The sequence below is a fragment of the Falco naumanni genome, chromosome 11 (genome assembly GCF_017639655.2).
Source record: "Falco naumanni isolate bFalNau1 chromosome 11, bFalNau1.pat, whole genome shotgun sequence".
Classification (NCBI taxonomy): domain Eukaryota; kingdom Metazoa; phylum Chordata; class Aves; order Falconiformes; family Falconidae; genus Falco; species Falco naumanni.
This window is the reverse complement of record NC_054064.1, coordinates 12,025,053-12,046,689: the sequence shown is the minus strand read 5'-3', so window position 1 is coordinate 12,046,689 and position 21,637 is coordinate 12,025,053. Positions and strand designations below refer to the sequence as shown.

At 44.7% G+C, this 21,637-nt stretch overlaps 1 protein-coding gene across 5 annotated transcripts in view; it reads left to right on the top strand.

Annotated features, from left to right (window-relative positions):
• The first annotated feature begins 670 nt into the window (after positions 1-670).
• The window catches only part of NTNG1 (netrin G1), a 158,855-nt gene continuing 137,888 nt past the window's right edge, over positions 671-21,637 (top strand). For 2 of the 5 annotated variants that reach the window (XM_040610202.1, XM_040610200.1), the window contains exons 1-2: positions 671-1,249; positions 7,272-7,971. In XM_040610202.1, coding sequence (XP_040466136.1) covers positions 7,726-7,971 — 246 coding nt within the window. In that variant the 5' untranslated portion in view covers positions 671-1,249; positions 7,272-7,725. Of the gene's footprint in view, positions 1,250-1,397; positions 2,112-7,271; positions 7,972-21,637 lie in introns of those variants that run through there. The other 3 variants (XM_040610203.1, XM_040610204.1, XM_040610201.1) reach the window with 3 other exon arrangements.

Here is a 21,637-nt window from a genome sequence, read left to right as displayed (position 1 = left end):
AGTGCAATTCCTACACGGGACCCCGCGGATCGTTGTTAGTTTCCGATACCGTTCTATAGCCTCAAGAAGTCTGAAGGGGAGAACTGTGTGCATCTCCCGTTTAAACGACAGCAGCCGGTGCAGGAGGGGCCCAGGCAGGCAGAGCAGAACACGGGGCCGGAGTTTTCGGCTCCTTCTGGGGCCCGGGAGGACCGGCCCGAGCCAGTGCAGCACCGCGGCACCACCGACACCCCCACCCCGTGCCGGCGGCGCCCGGCGTGCGGGCAGAGGCCGGACCGGGCGCGCCCAGCCGCTGCGCGGGGAGCCTCCGGCGAGGCAGGCGGGTCGCTGCCCTGTCCCCAGCCCCAGCGCCGCTGCGGCGGGGCGCTCGGCTCGGCCCGCCCGGCTCCGGGCTCGGGCAGCAGGAGCACTGGCGGCCATCCCCGGCCGTGCGCTATCGGGCGGGAGCCGAAATAAAAAAGGAAAAAGGAGCGAGCGGTCACGGACCCGGCGCTGCCCGGCTGGGCGGCTCCCGTCCCCGCCGGGGCTGCGGACGGGCGGCAGGGCAGCGGGGCCCTCCCGCGGGGCAGGCGGCGCCGGTGGGGGCGGCGGGGCGGGGAGCGCGGCGGCGGGGGGGGTGGGGGGGGGGCGGGCGCGGCGGCGGCGCTAGGGCCGCGCGTCGCGCGGGCCCGGAGGTGGGGTAGCTGCCGCCGCCCCGTTCGCCGGCAGTCGCGGGGAGGTCGCGCCGAAGTAAGGAGGTGCCGCCGCCCGAAGTTCAGCCGTGCCGCCGGAGACCCCCGCGCCGCAGCCTCGGCCGGGGTCGCGCTCCGCCCGCCGCTCGCCCCGCGCCCCATGCCGCGGCCGCCGGCGCCCCGCGCGGGGACACCCCCGCCCTAGAGCTGCGGTGGCGGGCGGGGAGCCCCGGCGGGCAGCACCTGCGCGGCGCCCGCGGCGATGACCTGCGCGCACCGCCCGCCGCCCCGCCGAGCGCCGGAGGAGAGCGCCCGCCCGCCCGCCCGCCCCGCCGCGCGTCGTCCGCCGCCCGCGCGCCGCCAAACTTCGACGCCGCCAAGTGCCTAGGGCCAGCGGCGGCCCCGCGCCCGCCCCGCCGGGACCCCGCGCCCCGCCGGCAACTTTCCCGGGGGGAAGCGTCCCCCCCGCCCGCCCCGCGGCTCCTCATGCCGCCGCCGAGGGAACCCCAGCGCGTCCCGGCGCCGCGGCGGCTCCGCGCCGCCCCGCGGTGAGGCGAGGGCGAGCCCGCGCCCGCGCGGTGAGTACCGCCCGCGCGCCCCTCCGCGCGCCCCGGGGCGGGATGGGGCCGGGGGTCCGCGCCGCGCGGCGGGGTCGGGCCGGGCGCGTGCCGGGGCGCGGGTGCGGGTCCGTCCCCCCCGCGGGGCCGCGGGCCCAGGGCGGATCGGCGCGGGCCGCGCGCCCCCTGCCGCCGGCGCGGAGCGGAGCGCGACGGGGCCGGGGCGGGGCGGGGCGGTACCTGCGCGGCTGCCTCCTCCGCGGGAGCCGGAGCTCGGCCCGGGCCGCGACGGGCTCTGAAGGGGCGCGGCCGCGGCGCGAGGGCGGTGGGTGAGCCCTGAGGGAGGGGCCGGCGCCCCCGGCTCCCGCGCGCTGCGCGGGTTTTCCCGCGCGGGGGCCGAGGAGGACCCCCGGTCCCGCTGGGCGGGAGGCGGGGGCGGCCCCGCGGGCCGAGGAGCGGCGGGCAGGGCGCCGGTGCTCGACCTGGAGACAGCTCCCTCCCTCGCATCGGCAGCCGCGGCGGCTCGCGCGCTGCCACACGCACACGCGGAGCCCCGGAGCAGCCCCGCACGGCGCCGGGCAGCGCGGCCCCGGCAGGAGCGGTGCCTTTGTGCGTGCGCGCGGCTGGCCTCTGCTGCATGCACTTTTATTGTTCTGCAATCAACTTTTGCTTATTCCGGATCTGGTGGGCCAGCAGCCAGCCTCGCTCCTGCGGAGATGTTAGCGGAGGCAGTGCGTGAAACAAGCGGCGGAGATGCTTTCAAAGAGGGAATAAATCCCCGGCTTGCCTGAGGACAATGCAGTTGAACAGGAGCGGCTGTGGCCTGGGCAGCCCGTCGAAGGGAAGGAAACCACAGTAGAACTTTCCCTCGCTTGTTTCTTTGGTGTGTGGGGTTTTTGTTTGGGTTTGGCTTTTTGTTTGGAGAACAATAAAGGTTGATTTCTGGCATATTTTTTGGAGCTTTAAAGGATGTTTACCAGAGAGTTTCCAGCAGTTAGTGGCAATATTCTCTTGGAGTCACGGACTTTGCCATCAACCCTCGGCCCTGTGACACTGATAAGAAGTGGCACCAACTTTCTAGCTACGTATGTAAAATCTGGCAATAGCACAGAACAAACTCAGGGTCCGGTAGGCGTTCAGTTTTGTTCGGTTTCAAGGTTAAGAGCTTACCCTTAGCAAGTCATTAGCTCACTCCAGGACCTGAGAGCTTGGTAGCCTGGATACACTGCCCGAGGAGCACCCTCGTTAGGGGTGAGAAATAATGACCAAAAAAACCTGCAACTGCCCCAAATGCCAACTTAAATTCTGAGAGGGAAAGACTTGCAGAACAGGTTGACGCTAGTTACAGAGATACTGAAGGCAATAAGCCACGATTATAAAGATTCTAGAGGATAAACTTACAGCAGTTACATACGAATGCTCTAAAATTTAAATACCTGAAGTGCTTTTACTCTGTATGCTGGTGGCTAATGATACCCAGCAAAGTAATGGCAGCAGTAGTGTGAGGTGGCACTCAGCAAAGAATGATTTGCAAAAAAACCAGAAATATAGTAACTATAGTGCTGAATTACAATTTTTTGGTAGCAGAACACTGTATTTTATTTTCTTCAGCCAATAGGTATTGATATTTTTAATTCCTCCTGAGGCAAAGAAATCTTTTTCTGCTAAATAGTTAAATAAGCTGGATAGAAATAGAACCTAAACTTACTTTGGAGCAGCATGAGTCCAAAGGCACCACAGCAATTGTTTGGAATATACTGTATTTCATAGAAGTAGTAGCAGAAAGTGCGTATTAAATTGTCAAATACAGGTTCCCTTCTTGTTTGCATAGATGAATAATTTTGCATTTATAAAAGGGGGTGGGTTGTGGGGGTTTTTTTTTAAATATCGGAGCGTTATACGTACCAGGTTGTAAGTCATCTACGTTTAGCAAGATGTAAAACACTTGGGTTTTATTAAATGTGGGTTTGCGAGTATGAGGATTAGTTCTGCTTTACAGAATACACTATTATTTTGTATGTTCTAAACTGCCTTTAAATAATACCTGGAAGGGACACAAAGGATCTTTCTAGCTGGGTTTGATCAGACACATTCATCTGCTGAAGCTGTTAGGGATGCAAACTTAAAACATGTTCCCTTTGGAAGAAACTGTTCAGCAGATGCCGGTGTTGGGAGGTGACAGCCAGCGCTCCTTGCCATACTTCATGATTTTAGCCGGTTCTCCTCAGGCTGCCGTGCATTACAGCAGCTGGTTTGGGCTCTCATTCTTACTTGTGTGCGGTGGTGGTGTACGCTTTACCAAACGCATGGTCTGGTGAGAGAAGCGATCACTTTTTATTTTATTACCTTCTGTGTACCTGCTGTTTGCCAAAGAGAGAGGCTGGGAGCCTGCCCGTACGGTTTGCACAGTGACTCCCGGCAGGGAGCTCGTGCCGGGCATCCAGCTGACGTGGTTTGTGCAGGGGAATTATTTGGGAAAGGGGGTGGATTTTCACAGTGATGGAAGGAGGCAGAGGAGGAGTGTTTGCTAACAACCCCTGACGAGATCTGGAGTTCTCCACCAGCACCGATTCTGCTGAGATGCATTTTAGCTCATTTGTGAAGGGGGTATCTGCTTAGGCTGCAGACTTAAAATGCTGCGTGAGGTATGACTTACCCACCCGGAGAGGGATGCGTGAGCTCAGAGCCACCTTCACAGCTGAATGTAGGCTGGGGTTCAGCTGAGCTGTGTGCCCTTCTTCTCAGATGGCTGTAACATACTCACTGTGGCCTGAACACCCAGCACTTTGCAGACGGAGCAGTGCTCTGGGGGAAGGCAGAGACAGCTGAAGTGGCCTTCGCTACCGTTGTCTGCCGGTGTTTTCCATATTGCAGGGGCTATGGCACATGGGAACGAACATTCAAGGCCCAAAATGTCCTGCAGTTCATATCGCTGTTGCCCACAAAGGAGATGTCCAGGAGGCTTTGCATACATTAGCTAATGTCCTTCCAGTAGTTGGCCGTTCCCTCATCCTCAGCCATCAGGGATGCTGCTCATTCTTTGCCACCCTCATGGGCCCCCAGCACCCAGGGTGTGCAACTAGCAGAGCACCACGGTGTGCAGGGGATCAGGGCACCAGACATTAGTTACTCCTGATTTGTTAAATTGCTTTTTTAAGTCAAATACACAGGCGTTACTGGGGACAAAAAAACCCATGGCTCTGTGTTGCCCACAGCTAGAGGCATAGCGCTACACAACTGGTACAGCTGTAAACTTCAGAAATGCTATTCTGAATGGTTTTTGACAGAGTAATTCAAATGGATATGTCCTTAGTTGTAGAGCACCAAAATGTGGAATGCATATAATGCGTGACTCTGCAGGAATAAATATAAGCAAGAGAAATCGTATAGCTCTGTCAGAAAAACCCCAGCAGAGCTCAGCACATGATCCTTAATGTGCTTTGGTCAATATCTTTCTCTGTATCAATGGAAGCTCATTAAAAGAAAATATTGCAGACTAACTGAGCCATGCCATATTAGTTCTTGCCAAAGCTTGACATTTTTAATACATTAATAATATGTCTGTAATGTAATGGAAAACTATTAATCAGAACTGGTTATATGCCAGAAATTTAAGCTATAATTGGCTGCTTCTTGTCAGGAATGTCTGCTGTACACTGCTACAGCTGCCTAATGCTCAGATGTCTTGCACTCCTCTGCACTTTTTCCTTGTCACTGCACTAAATTCGATCGATGTTATAGTCTATAATTCTGTGTAACGACCATCATTATGACTCGGGCTTACTTTAATGAGAATTCGTTATATGGGAAGTATTTTAGCACAGTGTGTTAAGGTAGTGGCGTGCTCCACATTACTTCAGTTCTATCCAGTCCTGTTTATTAGTGGATCTGAGTCTTAGCCATTATAAGAGGTTATGGGTAGCTGAAGAGCTAGCAAGGAAAGTATTAAAGAAAAAAAAATCTAATTTTGCCTAAATACACAGTCTTGCAGTCTAAGAATAATTAAACTCAGTAACTTCTTATTGCTACACAGAAACATGATATTTACCTACTGTTTATTCCAGCTATGACCAAGTCTTCTCCAGTACAGAGTATGTTTTGATTTGTCACAATATTAAAATAATTTGGCTCCTTTTTTAGCAGTTTCCCTTTTGTGTAATGACTGTTCGAAGCTATGGGGTTTTGGAGGTGTTTTTTCCCCCCTGCAAAATAGTAAAATACATTAGAAAGAACTAGAGGGAAAGAGTATGAGGTGTCTTTAGAATGATGTGGGAAGTGTTCCCTGAATTACTGAATTCCAAAATAATAAGTAAACATTCCCACTGAAAACCAAAACAACAAAAAAAGTAAAGTCACTACAAAAACAGTGGTACTACACAGTGCGCTTAAAAAGATATAGTTTTAATTCGGTCTGAAATATTTCTGCTTTTGTGTCAAATTCAGATTTGAAGCTTAAATCTATCTGAACTAATTGAGAATTGTTATTGCAGGAAAAATTATATATTCTCTGCATATTCTGATAAAATATATGAGTTGTATGGTAACACTTGATAAAATGAATATAATGGAAAATTGCATTTACGTCCATACGGCAATTATTGTAAATTACTTTGCTATGGAAACACAATTCAACCATCTGTTGGCATTTCGTAGTGTCTGTAGTTTAGTTCAGTTTAAGATGCAGCATTATTTAAATATAGGGAGGCCGTTTGCAAATAGCTTTGAAGATAAGTTTTGGAAACGCGTATTAACGAAGTGACGTGCTGAGGAGCTCACCAGGTCACATCCCGCTGCCCATGGGTTTGGGGTATAGGAGGGTTCGTGACACTGGGCATAATTTAAAACCGGGAACAAGCAAAGTGGGCTGCAGTAAGCGGTGTCTTAAGGTTGTTTCTTGACATCTGTCTGACGGGTCTGCTTAGGTTTTAGCATTCAGACAAAAAGAGCATGGAGGTGCTGCGGCAGCTGCCTGAAATCCTCCTCCTGCAGAGAGCCCAGCACCCAGGCTCCCCATCCTCAGCTGGCACAGGCTGACACCAGGCGCAGGCTGAGAGAAATGAGTTGGAGTTCCCAGCCCTTGTTTTCCTTGCCCATGTTTAGGGTAGTTTGCAGTTTCTCTCATACAGAATTTGTATTTTTTCCTGCATTTTTCAGGAAGTGTATATTTTACGTCATTGTAATAAGGTTATAGAATTTTATACGTGTAATAATATGACTGAGGTGATACAAACTGATGGAATTTCTAGTTGCTTTCTGAAGAGAGGATATATGTGCTCTGAAATAAATGTGAGTACACAGGTACCCCCGCCCGCAAACCTAGAAGATTAAGACTAACATAACAGAGGGGGAAAGCTTCCTTATTGTAAGCTACAAATGAACCATTATCTTTATCAGTAACGTAACATAAGTGTGGTCAGTAAATCACAGTTCAAAGGGAAAAAAAGGAACAAAGCTCTTCCAATGCTGATGAGAAATTTCAAGGAAACAGAAGTGTGCCTGCAGTTACTTTGTTACTCTTCCAAAATAAAAACAAAACAAAACCAACCCACTAAGAAACCTGTAAGGCTTTTGGAGCTCACTGCGGTGCTCTGGCCAAGAGACCGTCTGCACCTGGTAGCCCTGATACCCATCTCTGTGTCACTTTAATAAAAGAGCCTTCATGCTGCTGTTCTGCAGCACTGGGCTGCCTGCTCCCCTGCCTGCCTGCCTGCCTGCCCAATCTGGGCAATGGTCGAGTTCTGTAGTTTACTCTCAGGATTTGCTAGGATGAAAATACAGTTTTAGAAGCCAGAAACCTGTAACTCACTTGGAATGTTATAAATATGTCTTTGTTGCAGAAGAGTTAAATCCTTCATGTCAAAATACTTTTCACTGTGAATGGTTTTGGTAGTTTGTTCATTCTAGCACAGCACCCATGGTAAAGGTTATCCATATTAGACCAATTTTCTTTGTATTGCATCAAACCTCCAAAATGTCAACATATCATATATTTGTAATGCATTGATTCTTGGACAATAACTCTAACTCTTATTGTTTCTAAAAGGTGCCAGAAGAAAAGAATGATTGATGGGAAACAGACACCGGCCTGTAGACACTCATCCTTTTGCTTCAGATACTGATTTATCAGTGCGTCTGGGCATCCCCTGTGAGCCCTGAACACGGAGGATCACTCAGGGTTATCGACAGTGTAGCTGAAGACCTGCAACTTCACAAATTATTATCTGCTATTGGACGTCTTTACAAGAAGCCCTGACAGATAAGTTATAAGACAAAGGACAAGTGCCGCGTTGCTGTGAAAGGCTGTCATCGGGGTTTGGTTGGCTTCTACCAAAGTCTTCAACTTAGTGAAACAAACACTCTATCCTAATGCTTCACGTTTGAGTTGGAACCTATTTTATAAAATATATACATGTATATGTACATATATGTATAATCTGTAGACTGCCCGTACACCAGTACTGAGCATCCCTACGAAGGTGACATAAAAGGATTTAGAAATGTATTTGTCAAGATTCCTGTCACTTCACGCCCTCTGGGTTACTGTATCCTCCGTGATGCAGCACTACCCTTCTGTGTGGGGACACTATGACGTGTGTAAGACTCAGATTTACACAGAAGAAGGAAAAATATGGGATTACATGGCCTGCCAGCCGGAAGCCAGAGACATGATCAAATACGTAAAAGTGACTCTGGATCCCCCAGACATAACATGTGGAGATCCTCCCGAGACTTTCTGTGCAATGGTAAGGCAAGCTTTCATTTTGCATAATTAGTCAGTAAATATATGTGATCAATGGCTTCAAAATGGAAGCCCTAGAGTGCACATGTAATTAGCCAAGAAAATCTGCATCATACTCCAAATGTGAGAGGTTCTGCTGAACCAAACGCTGAATGATACATTAATCTGAGCAATGAGATGTGCTGCTTATGGGGACCTGACTTGACTTGGTCTGAATTCGTTGTCTCTCTAGGTCATATTTTAATTACTTAAAAGAAAGCAGCATAAAACTCCTAGTGCTAACCCATGTCTGGGGTGCGTTTGCCTGGATCGCAAAAGGCTTGAGTGAATTGGTTCCAATACGATCGCCTGCAAGCATCGTAGCATGGTACAATTCAGCATAATTTCCAAACATGAGACTGTTGTTAGAAACTCAAACTGCAGAAGCTTAAAAAGTGGGAGCTGGGCTGCTGGAGTGTTTCCAGCAAGCCCACACAGCTGTGGGCAGCATTGCCGGAGCCTTGCTACCACGTGCAGCAGGCGCATACCAGCAGGTCCGTATCTGCATGTATGGATAGTGCAGCAGGAAATACCTTGGGGTGGGGGCCAGCTCTGCCAGCTACAGCTTTCTTCTTTCACTGAAACTGTAAGCATTTAAGCCAATCAAAGAGACCAAAATCCAGCTCCCTACTTTAGATGCTCTTAAAATTAGAGGCTAGTTTTGGAAATATTTGGCTTGCTAAATGATTGTACAGGTATGAGAAACCAGGCAGACACTAAGACATCAACCTCTTACAGCTGTGCTGCTCCCAAGTGTTTGATAGGTCAGGCTGTAAGAGGTCATTAGAGTTAAAAGGAAATTTTCAGCTTGTAGGTAACTTGTTTCTCCTTACAAACATGGAGGATTAATATTCTTTGCCACTGAATATCTGTTAAATATGGAGTGGAAAACAGTGTATTCCTAGACTAGAAAATGTGACTTTGAGATGCAAAACATATGTGCTTACATCTGTTAAAAAAGCACTGGAAACACGTATCACATTACCTACATAATTTAGATTTGAAAAACCAATGAGTTCTGGTAAGTGAGGTTAACATAACTGAGAGAAGTCTACAAGATTATTTATTTGCCTGTGTAGGAATCATCATTGCTGTGTGACAGCACCCCCACAGGAAGGAAATTTGCTTTTAAATGCCTTATGGTATCATTTTCAACCACTACTATTCTGTAAGGAGTTCGGGTCCAACCACACATACATTTAGGGCATTATGTGCACGCACACAGCTGCTTCCCACGTACATTATGGTAATAGCCACGTGATAAATTGCGAAGCTACGTGAATAAATTACATTCACTGTGAACCTTTGACTGCACCACTTGCTCTCTGCCCACTAATCCATCTCTGCTGACATGGCTTTGACACTAAACCTCCAAGCAGCTTCAAGCAGCCACTGTTTAAAAACAAATAAAAACAACATGCCCCACGTAGTATGATATTTTTTCTTTGTCTTGAAATGTATTTTCTCTCTCAGAATAGCAATAGCTGTAAATTTAGCCCTCAATCAATGACGTTTAGTAACTCATAATGTAACAAATAAGAAAAGTTGGTCTTTTAATGCAAAAGAAACTGCACAGCAAAACTTGTTTCTTCCTTTTTTGTGCACACAAATGTTGCAGCAATTCCTGTCTTAAGTGACTGAGTTTCTGAAGGCCTTTGTTATCAGTCTACTCTCTAGTTAAAATAATGACTTTAAACAAAAAACAAGCAACATTTTGATTAAATCTCAGTATTAAAACTGGTGCCAGAACTCCTCCCGAAAATGTTTGACCTTGCAAGGTCCTTGATGCTGTGATAGGGGATGAAAGTTTGCTTAGGAATGACCTGAGGTGACAGCTGTAGCTCACTTGCTGCTTAAGCCCTTGAGATGCAGAAAGCCACCAGAATTCTGACAGGAGAAGCAGAGAAAGAGGAAGAACTGGGGAGGAGAGAGTGCGTGCACAACAAGGGTGTGTATTTAGTGGTGTAAGTGTAGAGTGGCTGTCTCCTACGTGATAAACTGTTGTATTTGCTTTCAGTATAGATGTATATTGCACATACACACTGTATTCAGATACACATTGGTAACAGCTTGACTTACTTGAAACGTAAGGAAAATGACAGAAATGTTTGATGTTTGTGAGGTAGTGCACAGCAAGCAGCAAAGCATCTCATGCTCAAAATTGCTTCATGTCTATCTGTACTGTAGCTACATGTACAAATTACACATTTTCTTCAAAATGAGGTTTTAGATATTTGTAGGGCTGACCCTTTGGCATTTCCCAATGGGAAGATCTTTTATTTTTGTGTTCATTTTTAGTTTTAGAAAATGAGTTAAGGAGATAGCACTGACATACTTGGAGAAGGTGGGCAGGGGAAGAGTGCATTCCTGTTAGGCATGTTCTTGTGCTAAAAAATCCCGTATTTGAAATGACAGAGATTCAAAGGTTTCTTTTCAGCATGGTGAAGTGCTGAACAGACTTACATAAATGCTTGGGTTTATTGTTGTCAGAATTGGATTTTTGTGTGCTAAACCTGCATACCACTGTTTTGTTATTGAAATCAGGTTAACACTGCTGAGGAGGAGGTCAGGGTCCTTTCAGATATCCTAACAATAAGCAAGGGTACCAAACAGCCGAGCCAGCTTCTGCAGAAAGAGGAGGAGGTTGAAGCAGCCTCCTGTTTTGTTTCCGTATCAGTTCTCTGTGATCAGGCTTAGCAATTTTCTGTTCACCACGGCCTATACAGACTAAGGTACTAGCTGTTGAGTCTGTGTCAGCTATCAGTGTAGTATAGATTACATCCCCGAAACACAGCCAGCCCAAGAGGTTCACCCAAGTCCTGCTGGGATCTTATGGTAAAATCTAAGGCCGTCTGTGAGAGGGAGATGATAATAGTGTGCATTAACACAGAATGCAATTGTGCATTACAATGCATGCAAACGTACAGTACAGAGGAGTTGGGCAGTTAATGGTAAAATTTGCCACGTCCTTATTTCTGCATATTCCCTGTGGAACTAAATGTTCTTGGAGTCCATTATGAATTTTTACTCGATGAGCTTGTTTAGTTGACAGACTCAGTAACAATGTTTTGCACATGCAGATTTGTTGCAAAACGAAACACCCCTCTTGTTGGTAGCTAAACCCAGCACGTGGATGCTCGCCACTCCTAAGTACCTTTGCGCCATCCCTCCAGGACAACATCCGTCAACATTACAGGCAAGACGCAGCAGGAAAACTCTCCCACAAATGCTTTTATGGAGTCTTTCCTGAGAATAACGTTATAGTTTCTGGTGACATTCAGTATTGACAACTCGTGATATTATTCTGAAACCTCAAACCTCTGGAGTCCTGTGATTATGTGAGATTCTCAGCTTTCATTTAAAACATCCCCTTTATTTTCTTTAGTCCTTCTGGTTGCAGAGAAAAGTTTGAAAATGAAACTGAGAAGCTCAAAAAGCAGAAGGCAAGTAAATAGCCCTCCAAATTATTATTTGTTTAAAATCGCATAGTTTTTAAAGTCACTCAGGAATTTTAGGGCTTGGGAAATCATTTTACTTGAGAGGAGAGATGCATGAAAGAAACATAAACAAATGAATGGCTTAGAATAGTGAATGCTCACAATTTCTGGCCATGGAGTTGCTAGTGTCTGTAAGGAGGATGTGATAGCATCCTTCCCCAACAGGTATGCTCCTCCTGCCTGCACGATAACCAGCCCCCTGCGGAGTGGGTTGACTGGTCACCCCTAGCTTCCCTGTACGTTTTAAAGCAATCTTTAACTGCTCAGAGTGAGCACACATGCTGGCAGGTGATGCACGTCTGCTTTCTGTGGCATTCCTTCAAGGAAATCTCACTGTCAGTCACAGAGCTGAACTGGATGGTCATGGCATTTGAGCCAGCGTGACTGTTCCTGTGGATCTGTAATTCATGAACTTTGAACATTTGGCGTTGGGTAAGAGTGTGTCTGGCACCGTGCACTTACAGTTAGTTGGCCTGGGAGGAGAGGGAAGGGGAAGTAGAAGAGAGAAGAAGCTACTTCACGTTTTCAGAACTGCAGGATTCACTTTGCAGAGATACTATATGCAAATTTTTAAGTACCTGGGGGTGCTAGTTCTTGTGGCCTGCAGCATTTCAGTCTATAAAATAAAACCGCTTTAAATCCCTGGAAGTAACTAACAGTTGAGGAAATCTTCTGCTTCCCTTTGTGTAAGTGCTTGTTGAGAGGTCACAAAACTCTGTCCAGTTATAAAAAGAAACAAATCTGACTTTTCATGACCATCACCATTTTTTGCCCTATAAGAACAGCGCATAGCTAGCTTCTGACTTCTTGATTTCTAAAACACGTGTCAGCTGTGCCCTCGGTACAAGCTTCAGGAGCCCCCGCGATGCCGCTCATGGCTCAGGGGTCCCATTCCCCCAAAGTCACAGCTGCCCCTCGCATGGGTTGGCCCCTGTGCTGAAATCCACCTGTAGCCTGGGGTTTGCAATCAAACCTCAGCCGGGATTAGCGTGGCAATTCATCACAAATTTAGCCAGGAGACTCCTAGTGGCTATTACTGTAGTTTGCAAACTGGAGACAAACGCATTACCAACCTATGTTTGCAGCTGAAACAGCAACATAAAAATACAATTTTCTGCTTATGTTTAGACCTAGCTATCACAACACCATCCCACATCCCAAAAATGGCTAAAAAATGACAAATTCATCGGCAGCTATCATTGCCTGCAGCTAATTTTCTTCACAGGTTAAACAGAAGCTTGAAGAGAAGCCTACAGACGGGAGTCCTGTACATTTGTACAATTTATAGAGCAGAAGTGCTGATGATGGTAGAAATTTGAGCCCTTGAGTGCTACTCTGTATTTCATAGCCAATCAAAACTAAATTAAGAAACAAAGATTATTAAAAAGTCTTCTGTGCGTGTAATTCTGGCATAATATTATGAGGTGGGCATTAAATTTTTCCCTCTGAGACTTTCAGCATCATTAATACAGCATTCCTTTAATTACAAGTAGGCTCATACTCCTTAAAAAAGGGAAAATACTCCACAGTGTAGTTAGTAATACCATTATTGTGTTTACTGAAATAATTAAATGAACTGATAATTCTTCTGAGTAACATAGAAGTAAAAATTTGAAATAAAAATGTATTTTTGGAAGCATTTTGGCATGCATACGTGCATTCTCCGGTACGACAATTGTAAACAGTGTTGAACGATACCGTTAAGAGATGCTGGTAAGAAAAAAACTTTTTTCTTTTATGGGCTGAATAAGGACATCAGTCCTTCATTTTTGGTCCGCATGGGGTAGAACAAGAACAGGAGCTGAGGCTATTGTTACTGGCCTGTTTAATGGGGATTTTCTTAGTTGTGTATTTTAAAAGTACATACAGCTCAAAGTTATTGCAGACCTCATTTACAATACCTGCATTCACCTATTTTGAACTCTTTTGAGCACGTTTAATTAATACGGGTCTTGCTTTGTCATTGTTGGAAAGAACCTTATCCTTCAGGGAGCGGAGTTTTTATTTTGGTGTTTCCTCTTAAGTTAGTGGATGTTTCATTTCATTGTAGTACCGCAAGACCTATCTGGTGAGCTGCAGCCCCCGCTCCCCTTCTTCTCTCCCCTGTGTAGGGCAGGACACCTCCACCACCCTACCGATATGGCTGTTCCCATCAAAGCACTACTTTGGCCCTTGTGCCGGCCTTAGACCAGAGCAGGTGGCAGGACTAGTGTGCTTCTGGCTTTTCTCACCATGCCCTTTGCTCCTGCTGTCCCCGCCGTGGAGGTGACAGCCTACCTGTGCCTTTGGTCACAGCCTGCCCACAAACACTTTAAAGGTACCTTGTTCCTCAGAACACTTGGGAAAGGAGTTCTTTTTTTCATAAAAAAGGAGAAAATGGATATACTTAATGACAGCAGGAGTACATTAAAAATAAAAAAGTGGCTTGGTAAAAAAAAAAAAAACCATCTCTGTTTTCTTCCAACTGGAAGCAATCTGAAAGCTAATAATTTCTCATAAATTGAAACTGAGGATTGCCAGGAAAACAGATTTGCATTTTATTCATTATCACACATCAAGATTCCCCAGTAAATCATCAATAAAACTCTGTCCAGTTGCTTACTTTTTCCTCCTCAGTTACACTTTGGGTGCTGGAATATTTTCAAACATTAAACAAAGCAAAAGCACACCCACAAAGTATTTAAGTTGTTAAAAATGTCTGGGGGTAAAACAGGGTTCCTAAATAAAGTCAAGGGCTTCTGCTTATTTTCAGTTGCAGAGTTTTAAGGCACATATCACTACTATGTATAAAAATGCATCCTTCTAACAAGATGTATGTTTTCTAAATATACTTCATAGAAACTGCTTAACAACTGCTTTTAACACTTCCTTTATTCCATTTGGTACTTGCTCTCCTATTTTGTTTCTCCCCCCTGAAGTTAGCTGGAAAGCTAGACGTTTGTAGCTAACACAATAATCAATTTATTGTAATAATAATTGATCTGAGAAAGCAAGAGATTGCTGGGGGCAATTGTGGCTCCGAGGGTGAAGTTCTCACAAATACCTGACCTGGTCCCCGCCCCGCTGCCTTTGCCCCCCCCCCCCCCAGGTGCTTTCCCCCACTGGCCAGGGCTGGTACCTGGGGAGAGCTGCCCAAGTACTCTGCCAGAACTTGGCCTTCTGGTCTTGTTTGGGTGTGGAAACAGCAACAGCAATTTTATAGAGAAATGAACAGCTTTCACTGCAAAATGGATACCCTGACATCCACAGGGGAATCCGAATGGCTTGCCATCAGTGTGGCTGGACCAGAAATGTCCCCTCAGCGGCACCTTTAGTGCCATCTTCTGCAATAAAACAATACTACTTTATAAAAAATATATAAAAAAAATCTTTACTAGCAAGGTATTGTAATTTGAACCTCTCTGGTGAGGCAGAGGTGATCTCAAGCCTGTGGCTCACTGCAGGGAGACCCTCCTAACAGGATTTGCTGGGGTGCAGGGAGACAATGCAGTAAAGCAGCATCCTGACGGCGCTCCTCATCCAGGGTAGGACAGTGCATTCCTCCCTACCCTCAGGCTGAGGACAGGTGACAGCAGGTAGCCACACTCTTTATCTGCTAGAAACCCTGAACTGAGATTTTTTTCCAGGGTGGGTAAATTCACCTTTCTGCAGAGCAACCTTTGTTTTCTGACCTGCCGGTGTCACACAGTCAGCCTGGAGGAGCAGTGGTGCAGGCTCACCCCCTTTGCAGGGAGCAGCTGGTTTGCTTACGCACGTTTTGGTCACGGGCGTGATGCCCCATGGTCCCAAGTGAGCTGTGCAGCATTAGGCTTTCCAGGCTGCTGTCTCATTTTGAGGACAGTGTACAAGGAGTGTGATATTGTATTTCCTCCCGCTGTGATGGACGGACAAGTCTCAGAGTGCAAATTTTGGATTTACTTGACAGAGCTAGTTTTATGCTGTTCAGGTTTGTCCAAATTATTTGGACCAACATATTTTTCCTCCTTCATTTAGTACCTGTATGTCTCTCAACTCCAGAGTTTCATGTGTCTTTCTTGCAGGGTTTGTACTTGGTGACAGCTAAGAATCACTGGAAAGCAAATGCAGTTCCTGAGGCACTTCCATATATTAAAATTTCCATTTGTAAGCATCTTAGTTGAAACTAAGCCAAGTGAACTTGGCCAAGAGTTCTGCAAACCCTGTGTACATCAGGATAACTGTTCTGGTTAGCAGGCTCCCCTGGAGTCCTTTGAGAAGGCAGACGTCAATAAGTTGACTCCCAAATAATGACTTTAACATTCAGACATTTATGTTACTTATAAAGCAGCCAGCCCTATATACAGCCTGAGTTGTCCCATGCAGACCTTTAAGCCCACAGTGTTCTGTCAGAGCATTCAGGAAAAAAAATACATGTACGTACTGATATGGTAATCAGGCTCCCTCATCCCTTCTGCTCTATGCTGTGGAGGAGAGAAGGAGAAATCCAGACAAGCATTGACAAAGTATGGAAATTACCCATCTCCTTACTCAAGGATGAAAATGAAAACCTGCCATTTGTTTTTATCCACAGGGTTTAGCAAGGGCTGAGTCTGTGGGAGCTGCTGAATTTAAGATGAGTACCACTGCTACTTTTTTTTAAAAAAAACACACAATACTGATACTGTATTGCCAAATCTGCAATTTCTGATGCATAAAAACCCCACCTATTTAAGAGTAGCTAAAACTAGGCAAGAGATCTGTTAAACCAAATATATCTTGACTTTTTTTCAAGGCCTATAAGTACTGGCTGGATCTGAAAACTCCAGATTAATCCCAGATATTATTAAGGTCATTGACTGACAAGATGCATGTCCCTAATCTCACTAGCTGAAAAGTAGGAAGTAGTTATGTACCCGATTTACTTGTACCAACAATGGCCGTTGGTACACATTTTAGGTATGGAAGTTTATGTTTTCACAGGTCACTTGCAGTGACACCATCTTGATCTACAAGTACAAATATAGCTAGGGACATGAAAATCCTTGGCATTGAGCTGGCTTGGCAACGCACGTAAGTGATTTCACATAGCTTTGATGTTTGCTGTATTCTGTTTTCTGTAAAATGGTTTTATTTCTTATCTTCTAGTTCTTTAAGCAGATTGTTTATATGGAATTTAGGAATAAAAAAGGAGAGGAAAGAAAAGGCCACAAATTAATTTTAATTATATGTATTACAAGCAAGAAACCATACTATACCAGAGAGATTTTGTGTCAGGCTTCAGCCCAGAGAGAATTTTTATAACTAAGTAGTTGTAAAACCTTTAAAAGAGGACACCATTGTGATGAAAGGAGCATTTTCTTGCATGTACATACTATGCCTTTCCAGCATCCTGGTGCATTTTAGATTTCTATCCGTAAAACTGTCAGGAGCCATCATTTTAAATCATCAATTTGATTTTTACTATCTACACCTGCTCATAAGGCACTCCAGTGAAAACTAGAAACAGAGCTACTTGTGGGTGACATTTACAAATGACTGGAGGGAAGAAAAAGGTTTAAAAAAGAAGAAAGGAATAGCAAACAACTACACAAAAGCCCTCGTCTTTGAAAAGCAACGTGTACAGCTATAGAAAAAAAGTACAGAATGTAATTTTCTGACTGCTAAAACAACTCTTTCTACATGTGCTATTTTCCTCATCTATTTTTATCGCAGCCTTCCAGACTCTGACATGCCTCTTGGCTTCCTTGACCATATGGATCTGCCAAGCAGCATGAATACTGTAGGGATAGCCTGCAGAAATATCCCAGCAAGGTGTCATGCTTTGCAAGAGTTTGTTCAGACTTCCAGAAACATTAAGTGCTGGATTTAATGGGTTGCAAGCATTGTAGATTTCCTCACTAAAATTTTAGAGTAAATTTTTGGACCTGAAGTCCCCATTTTCCCAGAACAGGCCTGAGAGAAGCTTTTGAAAATAAAAGCTTAAGCACATACAAGCTTTTTGCTAACTTAAGCACTGGCTTTGATTTTTAAAAAGAAAAGTATCCTTCAATAACGAAGAAACACGTAGAGATAAATCATGATGTGTATTTCATGTCTAAGAGTCAGTGTTTGACTTTTCATAAACAGGATTTAAAATATGATCTTCCATTGAAATTAATGTGCCCTGTATAAGTCAACAGAAGGACTTGACAGCAATGGATCGTGCCCAGATATTGCTTGCTTCCTTAGTAGTGCATATTATCCTCTGTACCATACCAGTTTGAAACTCTCAACTGGAAACTTTAAAACCATCCTAAGTAAAAGCATAATTAACAGTATGCCTTTATCTTTCCATCTTTTTCTAGTCAGAAAAAAATTCACTGAAGTACATTTATTTCCAACCTTTTCCAGTTACAAAATCTTTTACTCACTATACTGGTGCTTGGTTTTAGATTATTTCACTCCTGTGAGCTTCAGTGCAAGGCTGATTTGTTTCAGGTGACTGGACAGGATTCGGTCAGTGGGATACATTTTTTCTTGGGTACAGTTTTGGTAATTTCAGAGCATGCAAGAATGCACCAAAAGCACATTTTAGACCATCTAGCTGGAAAGTGCCAGGTAGAATACATGCATAGAATACGTATCAGGGTTTGCATATTAAAATATATTATTTTAGCTTTATGCATCTCTTGGCTTATTTGTAAATAATTAAAAAGGGCAGAAGACTATTATTCAATAATTTTCCCATAGTTCTCTGTAATTGTTCCATCGTTGGTTGTAGCACTCAACATTAGCTAAGCATCATTTATGAACTTTAGGTTTTATAGGTTTAAAAGCAAGCCTCCAAACAAGAGTTCAACAGTTCCCATTTATCATTAATCGGAAAAGATGGGGTTTTCAGCATAACATTTTGTGAAATTTTAAGCAGTAACACAAAGTATGCCATTTTTAAACATTAAACAATGGACAAATGTTTGATATCTTGAATTCACGGGGGTTTTGTTTGCTTTTTGAAGCAATACACACATCTGTTTTCCCTCCATAAGTCCTCAGCTGGTGTAAAGTGGCATATGTGCATTGAACAGAATGGCGCAACCACCATGGAGAGGGTGACTCCCATACATCTGCCACTTGTGCCATCCCTCCACCCCTCCTGGGGGCCAGCCCCTCACCCAGCCTCATTGAAATGGAGGCTTTTGAAAATGGTGGAGAAAAGGAAGACTGAAGAGAACAATGGGGAGTTGCTCCAAACAACGCAAGAGCCTGCCTTCCTCCTGGCTGGATACCTGTCTTATCACACCTTAAGGGCTCTGTACTTGAGAAGCCACCAGAGCTCATGGGTTTATTCCCGCTTACACTTCTGCTACCCTTTCTTGGGCAACAGTCTCTTTTTAAAATGGTGTAGACCCATACAGACCTCCACTGTGGACCTTAGACTGGTACTAGTGAAACGTTTTTCAAGTCTTTTTGAAAGCTTAAGGTTAAAGAGTTCAGCAATAGGATAGCATGTGCTGAAGTGGGGATTAGTTTATGAGGACCCCTTCATCATGCTGCTTTTCCTAGACGCAGTCTCCAGGAGGGTAAATGCATTGCAGGAGTGCAGAGAAAGAAGGCACAGTCTTTTTACAGGCAGCATTTGACTCTCCTAATCAATAATAATATGACTAAGAATTTGGAGTAAATGTCATTCTCATTGTATCTCATCAAGGGCCTCGTACTGTTAAGTGATGGGTTTGAAATGGTAAAATTGTGCAGAAGATCAGAAACAAAAATCGGATAGCAGCAGGGCCCCACTGAATTTAACCTTAGTCTCAGGGGGGGGTTTCAGTTCCCCTTCTCAAGGTCACTGCACCTATGCTAATGCAACTGTCAGCATCCTCCTCCTGCCAGACCAGTTGCTTCTGATACCCCAAAAGAAGATTTACAGGAGCTGACCAAGAAAAAATACAATGCTTTTCACAAATTAATTGCAGAGATGAATGGCACTTGTGATGACCTGTTTTAAGACTTTTTTTCAATGACACCACCTTACATGAGCTTCTCTAAATTCTCGTCACGTAAGCCAGCCACAGTTGGGTTTTTTTGGCTGTCTTCCTAGCCAACGTCCAAGGCCTCAGAAAGTAGATGTAAGGGCAATGCTGAGCAAGCCTTTGCTGTCACAGCCTTTGCTTTGGATTAGTAATTGGTTTGTTTATAATTATGAGCTGTATAAAGCCTTGCAGGAAGAGCAGAACATGTTTACTTTTACAATGATGAAATAAATAATAAATTGGAGATGCCTTTGGAATTCCAAAGTATCTCTCTTAACCAGGGATCAGATTCACAGCATTTTGCTGGGAAATGTGTGCACCTAGGCAGCACAGCTATAGCAGAGGGCTGCTGCTGAAGAACGGCGTGATAAACCTCCTTACTGAGCTAGTAATGGCAATGTACAAGTTAATGCTGGTCTCGGTGGCAGACCCTGGCCTGTGATCCTACACACATCCAGAGCATCCAGGAGCTTCTGCAGCCCCTAAGCAACTCATGCACATGGGGAGAAGCACATAGCAATGTTGTGTCTTAGAAGAAGACAAGAGAGAGCCCTCATATTTCTGTGTGGATCTTGGATATTATCTTAGATAATTTGTTCGCAGGAGAAATCAGCTTTTCTCCATTAAGAAATGCTTGTGATATTCCAACAGTATTGCCACACAGACTTTGTTAGAAGGTATCATCTGGCCTACAAACACATGAAGCAGAGAAACTTCTAACTAGCCTATAACGCTGCTTGTCTGACAATAAGTTTGTCTGCTTCAGCGTTGCTCTTCGTAGATCTCCACATGCCTGGTAGCTGGGTTCAGTTATTGTTGGTTTTAATCATTTATAGTTTTCTGAACTAGGTTTCTTGATGCTTTATGCATAAAAGCTATACAGAAAGTTAACACATAAAACAAAATACAGACATGCTTTACAGGTAACTTTACAGGGCCTTAAGCTAATGAGAAATGAGTTTCTGCATGGCTGTGGCTCACACGTTTGGCAATCAGTGAACCTCACAGGTGTCAAGCAGATCTGCAGCCATAGAAAAGAGCTATTTTCTAACTTGGTTTGGGGTTTTAGTGGATTTTTTTTTTCCTTGCTCAGTTTGAGTCATGTTCCGACTATTTTTTAAAAAAAATTTTGTTAATTTTATGTGTAAAGGTCACAGAACTAAAGTTGTAAAAAAAAATAAATTAACCTGCAGGTGATTTATGAAATGATAGTCAATTCCTTGAGTTTGCGAAAATAACATACCACTAATAATCTCTTGGAACTGATTTAACACCTTATACTATTGCTGTGCTAGGAAGAAGCCAAGGACTTGTAACGATCTGTCATTTGCGGGGACATTTTTATTACTCTTTTAGAAATGCTGTGCTTTAATTGTCTCCCTGCTTCAAATCAACTGCTTAGTTTGCTTTAACAGTAGTTTTCTCTCTGTAGTTATCATGGCCCTTGCTGTAAGAAACCTAAACTCTCTGTATTCCTGGCATGGTAACTGCTAACAGGAACAGGAGCAGAGAACCTATCCATGTCCCTCTAATTTAAGAGAGTGAAAATGCTATATTGATTGCAAGTCACATTTTTATGGAGTACACACCAAATTCCTTATAGACCTGCATCGCAGGCAATTCCCCCTTGACTCACTAGGATTGAGCTGAGAGAAAATCCATCCAAAATAATACACTTTTTTTTTTTGCACTGTTATGAAGTTTGCAGCAAGATATCCAATAGAAAAATGGCTTTGCTTTCAACTATTAAAAAGAAACTGTAAGCTCTTAATTTAGTGGCGATGTCACTAGTGCTTTAGCATCTTCTGCAGCATGCCTCCAACTGAGGAACTGAAGTGCAACTATAAATAGCAATGATGTCTTCATCAGCTTGTGAGAAAGAGGGGTTGGGTTTCTTTTCTCCCCACATTTCCTGGAAAGACATACAGTAAGACATCTCTTATCTCTTCTTTTGCATAGCACATAGATTTAACTGTTTGATGGGTTACTGAATCAAAACACAGATTTGTTGCCTGCTGGTTCACAACATAGCTCAGTGAACAACAGGAATTGATTGTTCTGCCTTAAGGTTTTGTCATATATGATTGGCACCCCAAAGTTTAGTGATTGCATTAAGGTCTCAGCTTTACAGTTCAGGACTTTGAGGTGCTCTTCCCTTTTCAAGTGA